The sequence below is a fragment of the Rattus norvegicus genome, chromosome 4 (assembly GCF_036323735.1).
Source record: "Rattus norvegicus strain BN/NHsdMcwi chromosome 4, GRCr8, whole genome shotgun sequence".
NCBI lineage: Eukaryota > Metazoa > Chordata > Mammalia > Rodentia > Muridae > Rattus > Rattus norvegicus.
Genome location: NC_086022.1, coordinates 70,152,166 through 70,176,702, shown reverse-complemented (window position 1 = coordinate 70,176,702; position 24,537 = coordinate 70,152,166). Strand labels below are relative to the sequence as shown.

The window sequence follows — 24,537 nt, the reverse complement described above, 5'->3', positions numbered from 1 at the left end:
AGGCAGACATGGTGCTGGAGAAGGAGCCACGAGTTTTACATCTGGATAGGAAGGCATCAGGAAGACTGAGAGACATTAGACCTGAAGAGACACTCGAGCTTCTGAAACCTCAAAGCACACCTCCAGTGACTTACTTCACCCAACAAGGCCACACCTACTAATAGTGCGGGTGGGAGTCATTTTCATTCACACCGCCACAGGACGAAGAGTTGGTCACTAAAGCATTGGCTATGTAGACCAGAAGGGGAGCTAATTCCAGAGGCACAGGCTGTAGATGGGGCAGGATCCTGTTTTTCTTAGCACATCCTGAGTTATGTAACAATGGGAATCCCGATGTTATCCTGAGCTAATGTAGCAATGCCTGTTGCAACGCTCTCTTAAAGTGAGATTAAGAGGAGGTTGTTTTGCTAATCTTCATTTCCTAGTTAAAGCGATTGAGGCTTATCAATAAATGGTTTAGTGACTTGATTTAGGAGGCAGGCAGAATCTAAACCCAGGACTGTGCCAAAGTCAGCGTTCACCTCCTGCCCTACTTAAGGTGTGGACAAAAGGACACACAGACAGGCTCATGGGTCAAGAGCAAATGACTTAAATGAGATTGATTTTTTTTTAAATGTCATTTGCCCATAAAAGAAAAAAAGTAATTAAGATTTTATCAACAAAATGAGAGTGTGTTAGGTATTTAAAACTAATCTAAGAAGGCTGGCAGGAGCGACGGAGAACAGAGTAACCTGTACATTAGGGATCTCAGACAACAGATCTCGCCCGCATTGGCAAGCTATTGCTGCCTAGCAAATCACCCAAGATTAGAAGCTTCTAGCAGTGCATGTGTATGACCGCAGTTTCTGTGGGGAAGACGCCAGTCATGGCTTAGCCGAATCCCAGATCTAGGGTGTGCTGTGAGAGAGCTCAGTTAGGGCTCCAGCTAGGGTTGGAGTCTCAGCCCAACGTTCAGCTAAGCTCACGTGAGCACCAATGGGAGCAAGTTTCTTAAGGGATGCTACACCAAAGGCCTCTATAAGTGTTTGCCCTCAGCTCTCAACCATGTGGGACTGACTCTTCAGCTTGGCAGTTTGCTTCATCAAAGTCAGCAAAAGGAGCATGTCAGCAGCGCTGTAACTTAGTCATAGAAGTGAAAGCCTGCGTGTAGCCATAGTCAGGGAAGCAAGTTCCTCAAGAGGAAGAGGGGACTGCACAAGGCTGTAAATACCAGGGCCACAGATGCTGCTTGCCTTATTCAGAGCTGGCCATAGGAGATGTGACATCAGGATCGGAGCCCAGGGGCAGAAAGAGGGCCCTTGCATGGTGTGTGCTTGGATCTCTGAGGGAAGCACGGTACCACTGAGAGAGGCTGGAAGCTAGTGTCAGAAGTGCTCCCTGCTGCTGGAGAAGCAGCAGGTCCTCCTTTCCTCCTGTCCTCAGCCTGAGTACATGCATGGCTCCCCATACGCAGAACTTAACAGGAGACTAGGGGACCTGGGTGTCCAGGAGTCCAGGAGTCCAGGAGTCCAGGGGATGGAACATGCAGATTTCCTGATCCTGTGAGGTGGGTGCAGGCTGATCAGAAGGATTTGGGGATGTATTGATCAGGACACTGTCAGCCCCATTTCTTCTGAATGAAGTTACTCAGCTATCACCAAACCCAGGGGACAGTGGCCAACATTTGACCTTATTGTTCCTGGCTTCGTCACTCCATAGGCAAAGGGGGGGAAAAAGAGAAAAGATACTTGCCACTTAACTTTGCCCCATTAAAGACAACTTTTTTTTTCTTTTTTTCGGAGCTGGGGACCGAACCCAGGGCCTTGCGCTTGCTAGGCAAGCGCTCTACCACTGAGCTAAATCCCCAACCCCTAAAGACAACTTCTTAACAGACCTGTCAGATTTGCAGATGTGGTAGAAAGCTAAGATACAAATGTGCAGTGGTCTTTATCAGAAAACAGCGGATCAGCAGTTAAAATTAAAACAGCAGCCCCATGGGAATTATGCACGCACACGTGTGTGTGTGTGTGTGTGTGTGTGTGTGTGTGTGTGTGTGTGTTTAATTTCGCAGTGTTCAGGCAGTAGAGAGCCAGGATATTCTTATAGTAAATGGCCATTTTGAGTAATAAATCAGAGCAAAAGACGGCAATAGAAAAATTCTACTGGGTCTGTTTCGTAGCAAGAGCAGAAAACTTCCACATTTACCCCCGATGGCTGCCGTCCTTCTGCACCCTGTCTCCCAAGGCAGTATTCTAGTTGCTTTTCGACTTTTTCTGCTCACTCAGTTAACCAAGAAGTCGGGGCCTGAGTGTCTTTCCTCACTGTTGAAACTAGAATACGTAGTGCTTTGGCACAAGGTAATCACTTAGGAAATAGTTCCTGTTAATGGATATGTGCTTCCATGAATGATCAAATAAATGCGATGAGAGTTTGGGATAAGTCATTTATTCTAGGACTCACTTGGACAAGCCCCATCAGACCTGTGTGCAGCACATGCACACACATGTCAAAGGCCTAAAGGTGGCAGAAGGAAAGGTAGGGAAGAACCGGTTTGCTCTGGCTCCCTTGTCTGCTGTTTGTCTTGATAAAAGACAGCGACTGAAGAGATCTGACCCATCTCGCCCAACTGGGGTTCTCTTTTCCTAGTGACTGAATGACATACAGAGGAAATAGGTCAAGAGTCATAGCGGTCATGCTTGGGAGGGTGGCTGTGTATGAAGCATGGGGCTGGTGAATCAGGTGTCAGGATGGAGGGTGGAGGTTGCTTTGGAAAGGAAAATTCCTCTCCCAGGTAGCCCAGTCGAAGCTTTGGAGATGGAGGATAGCCAGCAGAGGTAGAATGCAGGGGCTGCCCCAGGCTGGCTTAGTACTGGGTTCTCCACACACTTTTCAGCCTACTAAACTCAGTGTGTACTTTAGGGTGGCTGCCTGTCTTCAGAACTTTGTTGGCCCGCCTTTCTTATGGCAGATGAACACTCTTAATACCAACAGCTAAGCGTCAACATGGCTTTCTGAAGTATGTACAAGCCTCTGATTTGAAGCCTTTATTCTGCCAGGGGACACCAGTGTTCTTTTAGGCCTTGGTTGTTCCTAGCTGTAAGTCATTCACGTTTTGGCTCAGGTGGTCCCAATGAGGTAACCCATTGTCTCTTCCTTACACAGGAGAGCAGACTGGAAACATTGGGTCACTTTCCCAGGCTTCCCTGTTAGCAGATGACAGAGGCAGTGTGCAATTTCTCAAGTTTATGTTCTAAGCCCTGGCACAGTCCTCCCAGAAGGCAGCCCTCGGGGAGGGGGCCTCCTTGCAGTTGGCATTCCAAGGAAGTTCACCAGAGGTGGTCATGAGGTCCTGCACCCTTCCTGCCTGTGACTACAGCAGATACTTTGCTGTGCACAGTAGTCCCCTGGTCTCTGAAGACTTGGAAACCCAACCTCAAACTGTTTGCTCATCACTTTATCACATACAGTATTCAGTGTTTGTGTGTGAAGGCCCATTGTATTTGCAAGGGTAGTTTATGTGCATCTATGCATCTGTCTCTGTCTCTCTGTCTCTCTGTCTGTCTCTCACTGTCTCTGTCTCTGTCTCTCTCTCTCACACACACACACACACACAAGTTTAGATCCCCTGGGTCAGGAGCTGCAGGTGTTTGTGGGATGCCTGTTGTGTAGTGGGTGCTGTAATCTGAACTCATTTCATGATTATACAGTAAGCACACTCAATCACTTAAGCCAACCTTTTTTTTTTTTTTCTTTTTTGGTTCAATTCTCTCTCTCTCTCTCTCTCTCTCTCTCTCTCTCTCTCTCTCACACACACACACACACACACACACACACACACACACACACACACTTTTTTTCCCATTTTACATCCCAGTCACTACCAACTCCTGGTATCTCCTCCCACAATCCTCCCCAATTCCCCTCTCCCCTCTTCTCTGAGTGGGTGCCCCGCTGGGGGAGAGCTATCTCTCTAAGTAATAAACTTCAGCTGTTTGCTCTGTATGCCTATCCAGAGTAAATGTTTATAGTCCTTAAATTCAAACTTCATTCTGTCAGAGGAACTGATGCAGCAGAAATACAGGAAACAACTATCTCTTAGTGCTTGATGGCGCTTTGGAGCGTTTACGGAAGGCTGTTTCACAGGGGCAACCTCTAACCAGCTGTCCACCTGCCCTTATGTTTCCAGATCACACACCCGGCTGGCTGCATGTCTCAGTTTATTAAGTTCTTTGGAGAACAGATCCTCATTCTTTGGAAGTTCGCCTTACTTCGAAAGCGCATTCTGATATTTTCTCCCCCACCTGTGGGTGTCGTGTGCTATAGAGGTAACCAGTAGCCCAAGTGAGGGGCTCTTCCTAAATCCCCAGTACATGTGCCCTCATCTTTCAGTTGTTGACCAAATTATTGTAAGAGTTTGGGCCATTTCAGTGGGATCAAGGCTTCTGATTGGATTTAGAGTGTGGGGTCTGGAGGCAATGAAGATGGATAGGGTGTCACCTTAGTATCTGGGAAGAGATAAGGGTCTGGGTTGAAGCAGGAGAGGTAAACTGGATCAGGTGAGCTGAAGTATGCAGGGGTATGACTAAGGAAGAGTCTAGGTGACAAGGGTCATGGGGCCACTGCAAGCAAGGGCCGAGGAGTAATGAGGAGTTGTTTGGTGGTGGTGGTAGGCTACTTGAAACATTCCCAGGGAGATGTACATCAGTACTTGTGTGATTGGGCTAGGACCACTGTGGAATAGCTGGGTTTGAGGTTTGAAGGTGACATAACGTCTACCTTGGAGTGATGGTATCACCTGGAGCGAGTGAGGAACGAAGGTGTCAGGTATAAGAGGTTGGCCAATAGTGGTGCAAGGGCAGCTTCATGTAGGTCAACTGTTCCTGAGGTATGGACCTGCTTGGTCTTGGGTGGAGGAGAGGGAACAGAAGGGAGAATTCCTCACTTCCAGTGTCCCCCTCTTACAGTGTACTGTTGCTGTTGTCTGGCCAATGTCTCCCTGCCTGGCATTGGGGGCACTATCCCAGAATCCAAACCTTTCTTCTATGTGAACGTGGCTGACATTGAGAGCCTGGAAGTTGAAGTGTCCTATGTAGCCTGTGAGTATGGGGGCCTCCCCCTCCTCTCTGTGTTCAAACCATTCTCTTGGAAAGTGACTTTTAATGCTTAACTCTGTAGTAAGATTGGGCCGGCATTCTTCTTTTCTCTTCCTTTCTTTTCTTTTCTTCTCTTTTCTTTCTTGTGGCCCCTTGGGGTTCTTACCTCATTAATCCTGGGCTCCACAGGTACCACAGAGAAGATATTTGAGGAGAAGCGAGAGCTGTACGATGTCTATGTGGATAACCAGAATGTAAAGACACACCATGACCACCTGCAACCCCTGCTGAAGCTCAACAGTGCTGACCGGGAGAAGTACCGTCGGCTCAATGAGCAGAGGTGAGACAGCTCGTCTGCCGTGTGCATGCCATGTGTGCCGTGTGCACGCCATGTGTGTGAGCGAGTGCAGCCCGGACCAGTGCTGTGCTGAAAGGGACTTGAAGGCCAGTCGCTGGCATCATCCTATTCAGGATGGTCCTATGAAATCTTCGACAAGCCCACTCCACCACCACTGTCCTAATCCCTGGAAATCAAGGGGAATTCTGTGCTTTAGGAGGCTAACATTCCTCCATCTTGCCTCACTGCAGGGTGGCCTGCCCCCATGGGTGGTTCCTAATGGAACCAGTCACACTACCTTTCAGAAACACCCCGAAAGACTTGCTTAGATTTGCCTGTGTGTTTGGAATACCCGTTTACTGAGCATCTACACTGTGTGGACCCATTAGGAAGCTTGTGTACGGATACTGTTCCGTGTTGTTTATCCTACAAAATAAAGGATTAGCATATAATCCCCAATCAGTGGACAGTCAGACAAAACAGTCCCATGGTTAAGCCCAGGGGACCACTAGCAAAATGGGCCATAGATCCTGGGTTTGAATCCAGGTTCTGTTCCTTGTTTGGTCTACCTCAGGCCTGGCACAACTCTGAGAGGTACCACTTGCTGAGAGAGATGGCCATTGTAGGTGTTGGTTGCTGCCAATCCCATAATTGCACACCATGGCCGCTGGCGTCTGAGTGTTCTCCCTTCTAATAGGCAGATGCTGCTGTACTCCCAGGAAGTTGAAGGAGACTACAGCCCTTGCGAAGAGGACCTCTTTGTGCTGTGAGTCAGCCGGGGCATAGTTGTGGGGGTCTGGGAGTGCTTTCAGTACCAACTTCTGTGAACAACTTGCATCCCTCCCATGCAACCCACTGCAGTGTAGTGGTGACCTTCATTCTCGGTCTCTCAGTGCTCTGTCCTTAGAGGTAGCCTGAGTCCTGCAAAGCCATCAGGGTGAAACCAGAGTGGCTGAAGAGACAGTGCAGGTCCTGGAGAAAATGAGAACCCTGAAAGTGTATCCTGTTGAACATTTGCATCCAGAATGTCACTGCATAGCTGTTCATCTCTCCACCCTCTGCTTCGTTGCCTCTGAAAAGACCAGTTCTTTGTGCTATTATGAGATCATCTGAAAACACAACCCTTGAATGCAGTACAGTCTCTCTTCCCCAGATCTGGTAGCCTTAGAGAGGGCCAGCTCCTCCCAGTACCCATGCTCAAGTGGCCACAGGAAGTCCTGTTTCAGAATTAGAGCAGGACTGTAACTGAAGTAGAAAAAAATCTCGAGAGGTCCTAGTTTTGATGAGGGCATCTCCATAGAGGTTTATCTTGTTCTTGAGGCCCCTTTCTAATACATGCACACTGTGTGAATGGGCAGACACAGTCCAGTTAAGCCAATCTGTTATGTCTGTAGAAGTTCCCCAGTCTCCCAGAGTGGCTGAACTGATGCTTTTCTAAGCTGTGACTGTGAATCCTGTTTTATGCATACTCTTCCTCCACACCCCCTCTCCCCCCCCACACACACTAAGTAGAGCAAACATGAAGAGCGTGTGAGCTGTGCTGTTCTCAGTGTGGCTTGTTCCCCCTTTCCACACTGCCTCTGAGCTCTCCCTTTCTGGGTACAGCATCCGTGACATAGGGCTGTAAGGCCAGCGCAGAACTCTGTGCTGCTAGTGAGGCTTGTGGCTGTCAGCAGCCATGGTCCAGTCAGGGCTTTGCAAAATGTGTGTTTTAGTCTCTTACTTGAAGTCTCAGTCTCAGAATTACATAGCAGGTTGTGTCTTCACTCGATTTCCTGAAGGTTTCTCAGAGGGAGCGAAGCTATCTATGGAACCTCTCCAAGAGGCCATGTTTAAAATAGGAAAACAGTTAGCAGTCAGGCCCTCACTCATACAGAGACACTGCACTTCTTGCTGTGTTTTCCTTGCCGACCTTGTTCACATCAGTGACAGTTTTTACCCTTTTACAAGTTTGGAAGGCTTGTAAAAGAATTCTACCCAGCACAGATGGGGCTCTGCCTGTTTGGGTTATCAAGATGAGCTTCTTGTCTTCTCTTCCTTTCCTGTCTTGGAAATGCAGGTTTTTCCTAGAGCAAAACAACCGGATTTTTCAGACTCTGTTGGAGGTGTCAGCCAGCCAAGACAAAACTCTCACAGCGGAGCATGCCCGGGGCATGGGACTGGATCCCCAGGGAGACAGGAGCTTTCTCATGGACCTGCTGGAGGCCTATGGCATCGACGTGATGCTAGTCATTGACAACCCCTGTTGTCCATAGGTAGAGTAATAGGACTGGTATAAGAACTCGTGTGGGGTGACAGGAGCCTGGCGTGCACCCCAGGCCCTCAGCAGCTTCAGTTTTAATTAAGTTGACACAAAGGACTGTTTATACTTTACAACTCATGAAATTTTTTGCCATTTTCGTTCTGTTCTTCAGCTCTGGGGCTGGGGGTGAGGCTGCCTGGGCTTTTGTAGCCTTTGGTTGGACATGGGAATCTATGGTCTTCCACTGCTGCTTTTTTTGGGTTTAGTCTTAGGAGTTCTGTGTTTCAGAGTCAAACTCTAGGATGAACTGTTCAGAAAACCTGTATGTCTTCGTCCTTTGTTGCATACGAGAATAAGATAACCATGTGTCCTTGTGTGGCCTTAGATGTTCATCTGCCTAAAAACAGAAACTAATCAGATGACCTTTCAAGTTCACCAAGTTCAAGGAGTCAAGTTGGGATCACCTATTCATCAGAGGACAAGTCTGCACCTTCTTGGTTCGCTGGAGTAGAGGGACCACGAAGACGAAGAAAAAAAGTGTCTCTGATAGAATGGCAGGGAAAGAATCCTTGAAATGCTTCCTAAAATAAGGGAATGTGAGTTACAGCATACACCCCACCCCGCCTCCCCACCACCCCAGTCCTCTTGGTCAGTGCTGAGGGGTGGTGCTGGCCCTGAGCTTACGAGCAAATTCACTTGTCCTCCAGTCTCTCTTAAGCCTGGGAATCCTCTGGGACTAACAGGTCCAAATAGGTAAGGGAGGAAATCTCCAGTTTCTCTAAGAACTCTGTGGAGGGATGGTACACAGCAGACACTTCTGATGAATTCTGAAAAGTAGCCAGGGTCCAAGCTGCTTGATTCGGGTCTCTTCACCAATCTGAAACTCCCACAGCCATCTCGGAAGCAGAGACAGCATTCCTTAGGCTAAGCAGTTGGATCCACAGACCTAACAGATTTGACAGGGAAACCATAATGGTGCCTCCCATACAAGATAATCATTGAAATCCCAGACTAATTCCGTGCTTGGTCTGCAATGGGACCCACAGTCACTCTGTTCTTTGGGGCTGCGATTCTTTGGACTTATGGACTAGGCGGGAGGGCAGTTGTTAACCGTATTCAGAAAGCCATGTGAGTAGCTAGCTAACCAGCCATCAGACATCCAGGTCTGTAGCTAAAGAGCAGCCAGGCTGATGGCCACAGAGGAGGACTCCTATCTCACGTTTAGGTTCTTGAGGCTAGCCCAGGCATCTCCATTGTAGCTCCAGGAGTGAAGAGTTCGGTGTGTGTGAAAATGCACAGACACAGATGAGTCAGGGTAGCATCTTTTCTGTAAATATATCAGTAAGTCTAGGCATTGACATAAACTGTCAGCTAATTGATCTTTCTCCTCTGCAGTGGGGGTTAGCCATCATTCCAGCAACATGATGTTTACAAAAAACACAGCTGTGCTTAGTGGCTGACTTTGCACCTACTTTACCTTACAGCTGCCTTCTCCTCTTGCTGAGCGGGGTCACCTGATGCCGATGGAGCAACAGTTCCATTGGTCTCTGAAGCTCATAGTTGGGGGTGGACAGCCAGAGACGGGAGCAGGAGGAAAAGCAGGCTGCTGCTTCTGAGGAGTCTCTAGAATTCAGTCTTGAAGAGCCTATTTCTGAGAAACTCCCTAGAGCCTTCTGGGTGCCAGCACTGCTTCCTGTGCTGTTGAGGCACGAGCGTGCTGATGTAAAGGTAGCAAGGGTGAGAGAGGCTGTCCTTTGTTAACCTCTCCTTCGGTCCTCCCCTACCTGGCCGGCTTCTCACAGAGCCAGACCAGAGCACAGGCGTCTGTGTGGCCGACTGTGTGTACGTCAGCACCCCTTGCACCCTTTGCTCCATGTATCAGCTGTGGAGTACGCCTTGAAAAAGTGAGTCCAGTCCACATCACTATGAAGTCACACCAGGCTGCTCCCGCAGTGGCAGTGAGCAGATGCAAGCCTGCATAGTCTGCTGTGAGTCTTCTATAAAGGGAAGTAGTTTGTGCAGAACTATATAGGAACCGCCCCCTACAGTGATGGCTGAAGCTAGTAGTCAGAGGATACGCTTGCCCATCTCTCTTGAAATACTTTCTAAAAAGGCAGCTGGCTTTATTTGGAAGAAGACAGTTCATGTCCCTCATATCTTTCTGACTTTTAGCAGAAATAGGCGTTTCTTTCTTACCACTGGCCTCTAGGAAGAGGGCTAAAAACTCGGATGTGGGTCCTGCCATTCTGCTGGTGGCTCTCATCAGACCCCTGCCTGAGCTGGCAGAGCCCTTCTGGGGAGTATTAATCCCCATCTGTACCATGCTGGGAGCCATGTGCTAACCAAAAAGCACTTGCTGTTGTTCATTGCTGGCTACTCAGTCATTTTTAAGGTAGGAGAAATTTCCAATGACAATAATCCTCAGGGTCTTGGGGGTTTTGGGTTTGTGGACACCAATGTTAAGTATAACATACTGAGTATAACAAAAGCCTCTTAAAGTGGATGTTTTCAGTTTTGTCGGCAGATGGTAATACTCAGCTAGTTGCCATCTGGCTCAGGACTCTTTCCTCAGAAGCAGTAAAAATAGCAGAGCTTATCTCCTACCAATCTATAAAAGAAGGCCAAGTCATTGCCTCGTATTAGTGTTGACTTTAAACATTCAGCCTTCCCTGTGCCGGGCGTGCATCCAGGCCATTGCCGGCGTCCTACCTGGGGCCCATATGGTCCTATCAGTTAAGAGTACAATGTGACAGGAGGCATTTGCCTTGCACTCCTCCCACACCTCCCACACCTCCCACACACTCTGGCTTCCAAAGAGAAGCTGGTTTCATTGCTGGGATAGAAGTTAGGATAGGAACTTGAAACTGTAACTTACCTTGCTGGAACCCATGGAAAGGTGAGAGTGACACTCAGATACAATAGGGCCAGATGCTTCATGGGAAGGTTCATTTACACAATTACCTAATATATTTTAGCTAGATGACAAAGGTAAATTAGACAGTCGTTAACTGCTGTCTTCATTCTGGCGGCGAGGGGCGGAACCTCCTGATCTGAGGCACTGAAAGCCTATCAATACAGGGGAAGGTGAGACGGACTTGTCCTTCCACTGAAGCTTCTGGGGAAACTTCTCTAAGAGTGGTTGTGGATCAGCTGGTGGCAAAAGCCAGCCTCCTAGAGATGCAGGGCCTTGGGAATGGTCTTTTTTTTTTTTTTCTCCCTTAAACTGCACAGCCAGAGTGGGTTGAGATGCTTTCTCCAAGTTCAGAGTGGTAGATAGATGGATAGACAGACAGATAGATAGATAGGTAGGTAGGTAGGTAGGTAGTCCTTGCAGAGGTAGAGAAAGGGATACAGGCGTGGGTGAACAGAACATAATGCTGGATCTCACAGTGAACACTTTATTATGAGAAGTTTGGAAACTGGCAAGAGCATCTATAGGAAGACACAACAGGCCCTCCGGGGCTGCCGTCCTCCCCTTAGGCTTCCAGGCTAATAGGCTACGATTCTGAGAGCTGTCCAGCCCTCCCATCTCTCCCTCATACCCATGGTGAGGCTCCTGAAGGCTTACCTCAGCAGGCCCAGTTTCATCCCTTCCCATTTCATGAAAACCCTTTTCAGTCAGGTAGGGGAAGGGGAGAAGTTAAGGCCTAACCCAAGTCCTGGGCTTTGACTACTACTCCACTTTATTGCTAATATACCTCTGTTCCCAGGAGTACTGAAGTGCCCAGTGTTGTGAGGGAAAGACGGTGAGTTAAGGCAATGCTTTTCCTATGAGAAATGGAAGTTTATTTTTTATACCAGTGTTACTGAGTGGTGAATTACGTACTGACACATTGAAACAGAAAGGAATTGCAAAGTTCTAATCTAAAAAGCAATGGGCAGCTTTGTAGTTTAATAGCAGTGGAGACCCTTAGACATGTCATGTCTGTGACAGTGTTTTGGAGCATGAGCACATGCTCTCTGCTGTATTATTTCAACAGCATTACAGAAGATAGTCAACTGGCCCAGCAAGGGTGAGAGGGACAGTGGCCTTGGGGGAAGCTGCAGAACAGAAGAGCACGAATAGCCTTTCAGTGACCATTCCCCTCTTGATCAAGGGGGAGAGTGAGAGAGGGGAATGGCAGGCAGTCTGCTAACTAGCACTTTAATTCACTTTAGTCCTGGAAGTGGGGTGAAAAGTTTAAATGTAGTAAAGGAACGGGACTTTTCTGGTGCTATCTAGAGAAACGAAGATGGGATGAATAAAGCTCCTTTTAGAGCTTATTCTAGAATGTCAGCATGGCGCTGGCTCTCAACCATGCTGACTTAAACTCTGACAGGTTTACAGCAGAGGATTTGTTTGCATTTGCAGCAGGTGCCTGTTTTGTCTGCTGAGTTTACTTTCCTTCCTAATGATACTAGGACTCACTGGAGTGGGGTTTTATAAATTGTGAATAGATGGGACTGCAAAGTGAAAAGCCCATACAGAGCAAACATATGTAATTGACGTTGTATCTGGGTCAATTAAGCAAGGATATATAAAAGTTAGGCAAACCCAAAGTTTACTTTCCTTGCCCATCAGAAATGCCTTCAGCCATCAGAAATGGGGGATTCTGTCCTCCTGAACATGAACTAGCATGAGTGGCTACCAGGCTTCGGGATAGGTAAACAAAACCAACTAAACCAACTTCCTTTATTTGCCCAAAACTTGTTGGATAAATTTTTGTATAAGTCTGGAATATAATCCTTCCTGAAAAAAAAAATCATGGTAACCAAGGAAATATGCTTTCCTAGTTTTTTTTAAACATAGTGTCCCTGCTGCCTTAAATGTAAAAACCTATTTTGAGTAATAACCCCAGCCTAAGAGTTATAGCAATAAATGAACCCGAATCTATTTTTCTTTCAAGTCTTTACCTCATGTGACAAAGTCAGAAGGATAATTGGTAAGTTTTGCTCTGGGTACTACTGCAAACCGATGTATCCTTTCTCTGTGTCTTCAATGGAGTATTATTTACAGACCTGAAGGAAGCTGGGCTTAACCCCAAGGCTAAGTGTAAATGTTTCTTGAATTGATTCTTTCTGTGGTACAAGTTAACACCTGTGTATATCATATCTGTATATATCTGAACCAAGTTATGTGCAGAGGTTGATAATAACTATATTTACAAAAAATTTTTACAATTAAACTTCACATTTTAACATGAGCCTGTGTGCTATGATCCTTTACCATGTAGGTTTTGGTAGCAAGGAATGCTGATGGCCCAGCCCATGAGGAGAGCCCAAGGGATGAATGCTGCTTTTACTTACAGGGATGAGGACAGACACTGGGGAGCTGTAGCTAGTCCTCTGAGAGGCTGTGGTTGGATAAACACTCTCCACGTAATGGAAACTAAAGTCAGAGAACCAGGACCTTGTACCTTTGGTCTCTACAGGATACTTATAGACTCTAGAAAGAAGCTACTTTCTTTTATAAATCTCTTATCAGAGCCTTATATTAATATGCACATTGTATATGCATAGGGAGAGTTATTTTAAACCAGTATAGAGTGAATTGTTAACACTGGTTGCAAAGCTAGGCTTGCATTTTCTAAGTGGGGCAGTCATAACCAACAGTGCCTATGGCTTAGTGGCATTATAAGAACTGATATTCTTTTAATATCAGTTGTGTGTATAAAGGCCTGGAGGTGTGATCCCCACCATCTTGGCAGAGCTGAACATCTGTATACCTGCTATTAAATGTGGACATTTTAGGGATGGACCATCCTAAGAAAAGGCAGTAAGCAATGAAACTGACTAAAGAAAACAAAATTAGGAGGACATTTATAATGTGGGTCTACCATCCTTCCCTAAACATTATGGATAGAATCTCAGCTACACAGTGTCTTAAGAACTAACACTGGATTCTGTACTGGTCCTACATGCTGTTATAGAAGCACAGACTTTTATTTTCTTACACCATGGCAGCCCCTTTCCTTCCCCAGTTGGCACAGGGTAAAGTGATCTACGCTGACCTTCAGACTCCTCTGTTTGTTGTTAAAGCAGAACGTTTACCACCACCGTAAGCTTACAGAACTACATAGGCAAGCCTTGTTTTTCATGATCTTCAATTCTGGGCTTTCTGTAGGTACTGTCTACTCCATCCATACACTGGCTTTACTCCGGTGGGACACGTGGGCAAAGGTATATTACTGTCTATATCTAAATCTGATCTTTCTGAGTCCTGCTGCTAAGGGTGTCACTTTCACAGTGACAAAGGCTCCATCCAACCTACTACAGTGTGGCCTTCTAGAGTTCAAGGACTTTGGGCACAAGCAAAGGGAATGCCCACACTAATGTTAACAGTAAATTCCTAATGACTGGGCAGCAACTCCTCAGAAGGCAAGTGTTTCCAGCTCTCGGCTTACAGCAGACTAGAGGGAGATATTATCAAATCGTTAGCTGAGAGACCAGTATTAATTTTAATGCAAACTGTATGTTCTTCCCCTCTAATTTCAAAGCAATTATAAAAAAGTTGCTAGAATTCATACTCAATCTACATTCTGGGCTCATAAATAATAAAAAAATGAAAAAGGAATATAACTGACACTAGATATCCTTATCTTGCCAGAACTAATATTTATAAGGTAAATAAGTTAGGAACAAGAACATCCTAATAACATAATTGTAATTACCAAAAAATTATTACTCCTAATGTATACTAATAATTGTTAAAGCATTTGCTCTGTAATAAGTTAATACTTAAGTTATTTAGAGCTATGTATTTTACTGATGAAAAGCAAATGATAAAGAATGCCAAGCATGACAATAAACAGGTAAAAACCCCTTTGCTGGGGACGTGGAACCTGGAGAGGCCACTTCCAGTAGCCAGGCAAGAATTCCAGTGGAGCCATCAAGACACCCACAAAACTTTCAACCCAAAATTCATCCTGTCTACAAGAAATGCAGGCACAGGGATGGAGCAGAGAGTGAGGGAATGGCCAACCAATGACCAGCCCAACGTGAGACCCATCCATGGGCAAACACCAATCGCTAACAGTATTAATGACACAGTTATGCTTGCAGACAGGAGCATGTTATCTGAGCTGACTCAGACAGACGCAGACACCTACGGTCAAATAGCGGATGGAGCTTGGGGACTCTTATGGAAGAACAGGAGGAAGGATTGTGGCCCAGAAGGGGTAGGAACCCCACAGGAAGACCAACAGAGAGAACTAACCTGGACCCTTGCGGCTCTCAGGGACTGAACCACCAAACAAAGAACATACATGGGCTGAACCTAGGTCTCCCCACACATATTAGCACATGTGCAGTTTGTCTTCATGTGGGTCCCAAACAACTAGAATGGGGCTATGCCAAATGTGGCATGGCCCTGGTGGGGACAGTGACATGATTCCTGCCCCTCCACAAGTGTCGATGGCTGCCCCAAAAGCTGTTGTCTGTATGTGGGAAATGTTCTTTCAGCTGGGCTAAGTGGTCTGGCATCAGTGGGAAAGGAAGTGCCCAGCCTCTGATGTGCCAGAGTGGGGGGATACCCACAGGGGGCCCCTACCTGGTCAGAGGAGAAGGGGAGGGGTGGAGGAAGGGTTGTTGGGAGGAGGACAGTGAGCAGATTGTAAAGTTCATAAGTAAAACAATAAAATTAAAAACAAATGAACAAACCAGCTAGGTGTCTGCAGATCTCACACCTCATCAGAAGCTTCACTGTGCAGTGGAAGGCAATTAATATCGAATGCTACAACTGGCCAAATACAGAGAATAAGTAAGTGTCTGTGAACTGCTGGTCACGAGTGGGACATCCACATCACATTTATCACACTCTCTCCATGCTGAGACTCCAGTGCCATGATGGAAGAAGGGCAGGAAAGACTAAGAACCAGAGGCTGGAGAGGACAGGACAGGACAGGACTGCTCCATGCACATGCTGGCAGCAGCTGTGGCTGCCTGCACAAACTCAAGAGTCAACAGTGCTGCTTGGAGGAGGGAGGGGCTCACAGCTCCTCCCCTAACTGAGGAACTACAGACTGTAGATGGCTTCTGGAAGGATAGTAGTATTTCCTTAAGGGTGTGTCCCTTGGTAGGTTGAACAACCTCTACTGGATGGTCTGACATGCTCAAACATATAGACAGCAAGCACCAGATGCACACTTTGGGTCATAAAGAGAAGACAACATAATGTTAGGAGGGGTGAGGTGGATATGAGAGGAGTTGGGGAGGAATGGAGGGGTGAATATGATCAAAGTATGTATAAAATATAAAATTGTCAAAGAATCAATAAAAATGTTATATTAAAAAAGAAAAACAATTCCTTTGCTCACCTTAGTACAAAAGTATACCCAAGGGAGAAAAAAATAATTTAAAAATTTCAAATAGTAAAATGCTGGTTTACTATTTAATTTTTATAAATAAGGGATGCATTTAAATTACATTGGATCTGTTTAAAAGAATGATGAAAGTCTTTTATTCTTAAACAATATTTACACAACACTAGTAAGCACACTGATAAGTGTTTAACCTCTCATGGAAACAACAGACGTCAACACAAACGTGATTTTTAAAAATATATATATAATACATATAAGTTTATGAAGTAGATTTAAAACACTTTCTCCCGGTATGGTTGATTCACCTGGGAAGCAGTCTTTTAAAATGAGCAACGCTGGCCTCCTGCCAGGTTGAGGTACAAAGTTTGGGGGGTGGGCCCCAGGTCAGTTAGTTTTCAACATGAGCCTCAGTTGTACACATGCACACAAACAATGAGGAAGCACTAGTTTGTTTTTAAATGGCGTTTTACAATACGTTTGCCAAGGCTGAAGAGGGAACAACCTCACATTTGCTTTCCAGATGAGACCAACCAACCAAGGCAGAGAGCTCACAAAAGAGCAGCACCCATGAGAGAGCCCAGAAAGAGGGAGAGACACCCAGAGACAGCAGCTGCTTCCCCGGAGGCCCCAGGACGGTCTGAGAACTGAAACAGGAGCTTAGTCTACAGATTCTACTCTCCACTGTGGGGCAATCACAAAACTCCAGCCCTTTCCAACTCAGTGAGGGCAAGAATGTCCTTGAAGCAGCCTGAGACAACCACTGTGTAGGAGGGGTCAACTGCCTCAACGTAAGGAAAGCAGGGGTTAACAGAGTACTGACCACAGGTTGGGTGACAGGGTATGTGCTCTAGGAAGCAAACGGGTTGGGGGTACTTGCCATGAAAATTCCTTTGGGATCCTGTGACACTGGGCCAGAAGCACACACATTCCCTTATGGTCCCACTGGTGGCTTGAAGAGCAGCCTGGGAACGCCCCGCAGTGCTGCCGCAGGGCAGCCTAGGAACGCCCCCGCAAGGCTGAGGCTCACTGGGATGTGCTCTGCAGCATTTGCTCTCTCTTCCTTGGATCACAGAAGAACTGAAGTTTTCTGGGCAGGAGTTTGACCTCCACAGGCATGGCTTCATACTCCTCGCTGTCGATGCTGAAGGAGCCCTCAGTTCCCTAGAGAGAGGAGAGTTCTGAGCACAACTGTGACCTCACTGGATAAGGAGACCTCTCTGCAGAGGGCTCAGCCTAACAAAAATCTCCTAGTGCTGACTGGCCCTGGAAATATCGCCACTCTAGTCCACGGAAAGGGAGTCTTTCTTTTTAAAACCTCTATCTCAAGAAACACGTTGGAGCTGAATGAGATTGAAATTTTAAAGCAATTATCAAAAGGCAAGAGCCCTTCCATATTATAGTCGTATGAAATTGTCAAAGAACGTAATAAGGATATCCACTATGGAAGAAATAAATTGATTATAGAGCCAGAGACTATAATTCTACTTAGCAAAACCAGCTAATACTCCTGAGAGGCACATCGTGTCCATTGATTCATTTTCATTATTCCCCAAGCCTTGATGGTCTTCAGCCTTGGATGTGTTGATACTTGTATCATCAGACCCTACGGAGCCCTGCCGTAACTTACTTAATTCAGCATTTGCTCCAGGAAATTATGGTGACCACATGTGCTGACACCTTCCATTTGCCTACAGTTAAAATGCAGTACAGAACAGCAGCAGCATGGCCTGGATAAACCTGTCTGGGGGCAGCAGCAATCAAATAACCTTCAATTCATGTATCTCCACTTTTTATTCCTATTTACAAAAGCTGTTATTCTAAGTATGGTACTCTATAGCATACTTTACAGGAAAAATAAAACCTGCTACTCAACAGATACAAAATTCTCCAGAGAATACTATTATAAACACCTATTGCATTATTGCGTGAAGAAGCAAAGGTTAGCAGACCTAAGGATCACTTTGAGGGAGAACCTTGGCCTAGAGATGCAACAGCCTCAGAGGCCTGCTCCAAATCAGTAATGTACAAACTTTTGCCTTTGTTTTCCGGTCTCCTTTAATTCAGACCTGATAATGAGTCCGTCAAACAGAAGGTACCTAAATGGCAGTCAGTTAATATGGAAGGAGGAAGAAAATGGAGGAACAGACAAATCAATCCAAAGCAGCTGTGGCCCGCCTTACCTCAGGAAGAGACAGAGTGCAGCGGCTGGCGTGGAGACACTCGGTGCCGGCTGCTCGCAGACCAGGGTCTCTCACCTTCTTACTGCTATTGGTGTAAGAAAAGGCAAGGTTGGAATCTTTGATGGCAACTGCAATAGACCTCAGAAAGGCAAGAAAGGGAGAGCACGGAGGCCAGGGCTCAGTGAATAGTTCTCCTGGGATTCTTACGGAGAGAACCGCATAAAGCTGACTCTCAATTTTCTTTATTTTTAAATGGTTCTATATCTATCTAGCTGTTAAGCTGTTCATCTCAAATGTAAAAATTAGGATGTAATTCAGTCCTTTGAGAAAAGCATTGAATTTCTGTTCCTTGGTCCTTGTGATCCCTTATTAAGGACAAGGTAGATAAATTCTTTTATTCTTCTAGTCTTGGCTATTTTCTGATGAGTCTCATAGGTAACAGCCTACTTAGCACAATTACCTTTGCTAAAAAGCCTTGAAGTAAAGCAATCAGACACAGACACACAAGACCTCAGCACACATGAACCCCATTTAGCTACTTATGGTAAATATACAAAAAGAGGGGAAAGGATAGCGGGAGGAGTTTCAAACCAGCCTGAGCCTGAGCTACTTGGGGAGTTAGAGGTAAACTTGGGCTATAAGAAACCCTGTCTCAAAAAAAGTTATCTTTTGTTACTTGGAAATAGCAATTTTTCATGTTTGAATTTGTCATCAGAGTTTCAAAAGCAGTTTCATCATCTTTCTTTGAGATATTTAGTGGACACATGCATTACACAAATTTACTTCTCTTAAGGACCAAAAGGAAACTTGCTTAAAGGATGCTGAACATATCGCCATTTCACTTAATTGGTACAATGGGGTCTTTTGTTTGGGTGCGCATTTCATAAAGGAGATTTGAATATGGCTGCTCCCACTAGCTAGATTCACTTACGATACTGGGTGATTTATGCACACCGTAGAAGGGACAGGCTTCTTCCTTCTCCCTTTTACTGTACAGCGAGAGTAATCAAAGGCTGCAGAAGGGGCCATTCAGTATTTGCAGAATTGGTATGAAAGGCGAGAACAACACAGACTAATGAAAAGCATGCGGCTGCCTACGCTGGAATAGATAATGATGCAGCCATGGAGACACAGCTGTTGCAGCAGCAATGTCTAATCCCTAAATGGGCACGAGAGGGAGCACCAGGACAAAGCAAAGACGGCTGAGCAGATTACTGGTTGGCATGGGAACACACAGCTCCTCAGCTACTTTGAGGATGTCTGGAGAGTTTACAGAATCCTCAGCCAATGAAATTCCAGCCTAGGCAGGAGTTAGCAAATCAGGCAGGACTTGGAAGAGTCTACTGCATTAGGAAAGGGGAAGCCTGGGAAACATTCAGGTAGATTCTCAGTGTCCTTTCAGGTTTGTCCTTTACGTTCTGGGAATGGGAAGACAAGGTGAACGGAATGCACAGTAAAAGTCGCTGGGAAGTGCTGCTCAATGTCAAAGGCCTTGAGACTGGCAAGTAGTCCTGAAGTAGTAGACATAGTAGACATGATGATATCCTTTCATTTTATAGATGGGAAAGGACTCATACAAGTCAATGACCTTAGAGTCCCAGGGCCAGTGAGGAGGCAATCAAGCTCCCTGACTGAAACTACAGTCCTACGCATTGCCTGAAACACTGAATTCTTTAATTTCAATAGAAAGGCAGACTGTTACATTCTGTTCTTCCCAAAATAAGCAGAGAGGGCAAAAGTACACAGGCACCGGACATGCTACCTTCATTATAAAAAAAGGCCAGAATTCCCAGACAGATGAGGCCTTTGGCAGGTCTCCATCTTAAGCAGACAGCCCATTCTGAACAGAAAGGTTTGAGGACACCAGTTATGTGGTGAGGTCCCACTTTCTACAGAACAGGCACTTACCCTATGATTATGAAATCTCCTTTGCTGACAGTGTCAGGCTCAATGCAAATGTTCATAAAGTCCTCTTTGCTCTAGAAAGATTAAGAATGTGAATGTTAAGACTTGGAAATTGGGCTAATGAAGCTGTCACCCACAGGTGTCTGCATTCTCTACAATGTTCTAAATGCAACCAGAGCAGAAAACAGTGACCTATTTATTCCCCAATAATGGTTGCAAAACATAATGGTTCTATCCACAAAGCTCTGAAAGACTGATATATAAGGACGTGCTGTGAAAAGAGTCACGATTCCTGTGCCCCTCCTCAGTTTCCTACTAGTCATTGGTGAGCAACACAAGCCCAGCCTTTGTGACACAATCCAACACTTCCGTATGGCCTTCTTGGGGAAGTTTAAAACTTGTGAGCCGCTGCCTGAGTTTCAAAAGGACCAAGGCACAACTGTACCTCTCAACTAGGAATTACAAAACACAACGTTCTACCATAATGACCACTTAGAATTTACATTTCACATTTCATTCAACTACCTACCAAATGGCAGCCACATTTCATCAGCCCTCAGAATATTTGGGTTAACAGAAGAAATTTTACCCACAAGGAATTTACATTTCACCACAGGGAGTGCACAGAATAATAAAGCAGCATATTACTGAATATAGCAGAAAATGGATATATATCAGACTATATTACAGAATGTCACAAACAGACATGGAGGCTGAGGTTGCACTGGTGGCGGTACAATTTTTAAAAAGGATTTATTTACTTTTACTTTATGTGTAGTATGTTTTGCCTGCATGTATGTCCATGTAGTTCATGCATCCATTAAGGTCAGAAGAGAGTGCTAATTCCCCTGGGACTATATTCAGTTAGCTGTGAGCTTCTGTGTGGGCACTGGGAACTGAACCTGAATCCTCTGGAGACCTGGCTTCTCTGAAAGAGTGCTCGTATGCTGTGGAGCGATCCCTCCAGCCCCAGTGACTAACATTTTTAAAAAAGGCCAGGTGAGAAAGTGACCTGATCAAAAGCCCAGGAGGTCAGAAAGGAAGGAATACACTTATCAGGGAAAACAGTTTTCACATTTTAGCAGGTATACCTGGAGGGTTGATTATTTGTATTTGTTGGTTAAAAGTTAATTTAAAAAACAGATCCAGACTCTCCTATCATTCTCATAGCTCAGTAGGACTGTTGTAAAACTCAAGAGTTTTTATTTCAAATGATTTCCTGGTAATCTGGTGCTGCCGGTCTAAAGATCATACTTTAAAAAAACACTGTTCTAGAGACAAGCCATCCCCAGCCAAGACCTTCAGGTGAGGTTGTCCCCAAAATGTACAGACTGAGTGGCTGGGGCAAGGAAAGTGGATGACTATGGAGAGGAAGAGAGCATCTGAATGGGTAGGTCTCTGGAGACCACTCTAAGGACAGTATATTTTAGGTTGAGTGAAATGGAGAGGCAGTGGAAGACTCCAAGGAAAGAAATGTTCTGGCTTGTTTGTAATAGGGTCACTGCCTGCTGTGCTAAGAATCGAGGCAGAGGTCTAACTGCACAGGCAGGTGGTAAGCCAGGAGATAACATTACAGAGAAAGGAGAGGGGGCAGGGAAGGCCCAGTAGACGCCAGGTCAATGATGCAGTGATGCAGCATGGCACTGGAGGTGCAGGGAGGAGGACGGAAACTGACTAGCGACTAGGACGAATGTACAGGAGAGAAGGGGAAAGGAAACAGGCATATTCAAACTTGCAGTGGGCAGCAAAGCCATGCTCCAGTGAGAATGGACACAACCCTGTGTTTCCTGTTAAGACCAGAGAGAGTTACCTGAAGTTTCTCTGATAGCCACCAGATTCTGCTGGGTGCTATGTAAAAATAAAAGCAGCCATGTAGCACATAATATGGTAGTGTGTTTGTGTTCCAACAAAGTCCACAGAAACTTGAATTGGGAGTGATTCTAAGTCATTAAAATAACACCCTAGCTTGAAGGCAGCTGATCAGCTGGACCTATGGTTTTCCTGTGCTGACAGCTTTCCTCAGCTTTGTTTACAGGCACACCTAGGTTACCAGGAAATGAAACTCTGAGGATTCTGGTAGGGGAATTGTAAGCCTGGAATCAGACTAAGCTTGTCCCATATAGAGGAAATGCCTTTTTAAGGACCAACCCCCAAGGCCTGACAATTTTCACCTTTCCCTTGTGGGAACACACCTCTTGGTCCTGAGATGTGATTGAATCTCCCAGGACTGAGCCTGTGTCTTGGGAGGTTTTCTTTCTTTAACTCAGGTGGTTTCTCATATGCATCTATCAGTGCAGATACAGACAAAACCACAGAGATCTTTGTGGATCTTGTGAATTCCTGGATCACTCCTCAAGGCAACTTTCTTCTACTTCGCTCTGCAATTCTTACTGCCCAGATACCCCTGAATTCTCAGAGATGCCTTCCCAGAAGAGCCTATGGACTCCTGGGAAGCCCATCTCCATGCTGTGGCCTCACAAGCAGGAGGCTAGGACAGGGATAAGGCAGACCCCACCTGAGTGCCTTCTCTCTGGGATCCCTGCCCCACGCTACTTATTTCTTGCCAACAGTTGTTCCATAGATTTTGTCCAGTGTTTGAGGTACAAAGGAAAAACTACTGCTTGTTCTACACCTTGGCCAACAGTCTCACATTCATTCAAAGACCAGCTCATACCGACAGATTCAATGGGAACCTTAGTGCCTTAATGGATAATGAAAAGACACTCAATAGAATTTAATGTCTAAGACATTTAGAGTTAATAAAACTCTTGGCAAACCTAGCAAAGTTTTCCTTATGAGAAACTTCCTTATCTAATACAAGGTATCCCACAAAACTATCAAGTTCAAGAACAAAGCAATGGCCCCCATTAGCATTACTTCTGGCTGTCACTATTTGCTGTTGATAATAGCAAAATCTATAGCAAACCTATAAGAACTAAGAACCTATAAGCAAACATAATAAGAATTTAATTAGGATGCTGATTCAGCATCAACACACACACACACACACACACACACACACACACACACACACACACCAATTACATTCAGTCAGAGAAATGAAGTTTTAAGAGATTATTCTGATAATAACATCAAAAGTAAGATAACCATGAGTATACCCAGCAATAGACAAACACTAAAGAAAACCATAAAACTCCTCGAGATATTGAAGCCCTCACTAAATGAAGGGATACATCACATTGACATGCCATAGGGTCAATACTATAGAAATGCCAGTTCTCCTCAAATTGTATTGAACACTGCAACCTTATAAAACTTTTATGAGGAACCTAATAAACATCCTAGAGTATTTATAGAGAGCATGGGCTGATGAGATGGCTCAGGAGGAAAGAGTATTTGCTGCTGTTCCAGAGGCGCTGAGCTGAGTTCCTAGCACCCACTTGTGTGGCTCACATCATCTGTCCATCTGGAGGGGAAAGAGTCAATAAACCCATCTGAACATCTGGCTACTGGAATGAGTAAATAAAATTGGAGCCTTCACCTCGCCATTTGCAAAACTTAGTGATAGGTGGCAGTTTTGGTTTTTTTAATAACAACGGAAGCAACTATCTCATGAAAATCTTTTAAATCACTCAGCAACATACGATGAGCATCTTGCCACATTAATAAATATAGAGATTATATATTATTTAAATAAAAGCATCAATATTTATTTACCTATCTATTTAATATGCTGTGCTTTTAAAGAATAAACATGCTAATTTAAGAGACATTAAATTTCTGACACTCCACAATCCTAAAGCTGTTTTCAAACTATGGATATATTATTTTAATGATAAGTAAACATTTCAAGCTATTACATGACAGATACGGTGTCTGAATATTTGATTGTATTTGCTTGTGTAGAGTGGTGAGGGAAAAAGAAAAATGACTGTGCTCCACTAGAGATAAGAAGCAGTGTCACCCACTTTTGTAATTAGCACAAAGAGCATTCAGCAGCCTGAATGTGGCTCATCTAGAGCTGCAATCACACACACTGCGTTCCACGCATTCAGAGAGATTCGGTCACCAGAGAAAAGAACAATGGCAGAAGAACAAGAGCAAAATACTGGAAATACATTGTTACCACAGACTAAAACTAAAGAGAATGAGTAATAGAAATGTTATCTTCTTTTCAAAAATCTCTCTGAACAGAAGACTTTTTAACCTCATCTATTCATAGCAATTTCATAATTCTGTTAAGTAAGGGAAGAATGTGGACAGTAAGTACTTATGTGCTGGTGCCCACAAACTAAACAACTACACACCTGCCTCGGCAAGGGGCATGCACTCGGAAAATAGAGTGAGTGTTGTAGTTTACAATGTCATGAAGGATAAGAGATGGTCCAGTTCCCCATGCACATCACCACTGAGTGCTGTGTAACCCACGGGATCCAGTAGTTACTGTCTCACCTGGTGTCTTTAACACTTTTTCTTTACCCTTAGTATAAAATGCAGTTAAACGGTCTTGTACAGGCACATGGTGTGAATCTGGGAATAA

The 24,537-nt window shown here is 45.1% G+C and overlaps 2 protein-coding genes across 10 annotated transcripts in view; one reads left to right on the top strand and one right to left on the bottom strand.

The window, feature by feature from the left end:
* Dennd11 (DENN domain containing 11) overlaps positions 1 to 12,834 on the top strand; it is a 68,863-nt gene extending 56,029 nt beyond the window's left edge. For 2 of the 3 annotated variants that reach the window (XM_039107528.2, NM_001044701.2), the window contains exons 5-9: positions 4,166 to 4,304; positions 4,944 to 5,075; positions 5,262 to 5,412; positions 6,107 to 6,175; positions 7,469 to 12,834. In XM_039107528.2, coding sequence (XP_038963456.1) covers positions 4,166 to 4,304; positions 4,944 to 5,075; positions 5,262 to 5,412; positions 6,107 to 6,175; positions 7,469 to 7,664 — 687 coding nt within the window. In that variant the 3' untranslated portion in view covers positions 7,665 to 12,834. The remainder of the gene's footprint in view (positions 1 to 4,165; positions 4,305 to 4,943; positions 5,076 to 5,261; positions 5,413 to 6,106; positions 6,176 to 7,468) is intronic. The other variant, XM_006236361.5, reaches the window with a different exon arrangement.
* A 3,226-nt stretch (positions 12,835 to 16,060) lies between these two features.
* The window catches only part of Agk (acylglycerol kinase), a 79,093-nt gene continuing 70,616 nt past the window's right edge, over positions 16,061 to 24,537 (bottom strand). For 5 of the 7 annotated variants that reach the window (XM_017592846.3, XM_017592845.3, XM_039108240.2 and 2 more), the window contains 3 exons: positions 20,040 to 20,110; positions 18,132 to 18,216; positions 16,061 to 17,112 (listed from right to left, as the gene is read on the bottom strand). In XM_017592846.3, coding sequence (XP_017448335.1) covers positions 16,975 to 17,112; positions 18,132 to 18,216; positions 20,040 to 20,110 — 294 coding nt within the window. In that variant the 3' untranslated portion in view covers positions 16,061 to 16,974. Of the gene's footprint in view, positions 17,113 to 18,131; positions 18,217 to 20,035; positions 20,111 to 24,537 lie in introns of those variants that run through there. The other 2 variants (NM_001127497.1, XM_039108239.2) reach the window with 2 other exon arrangements.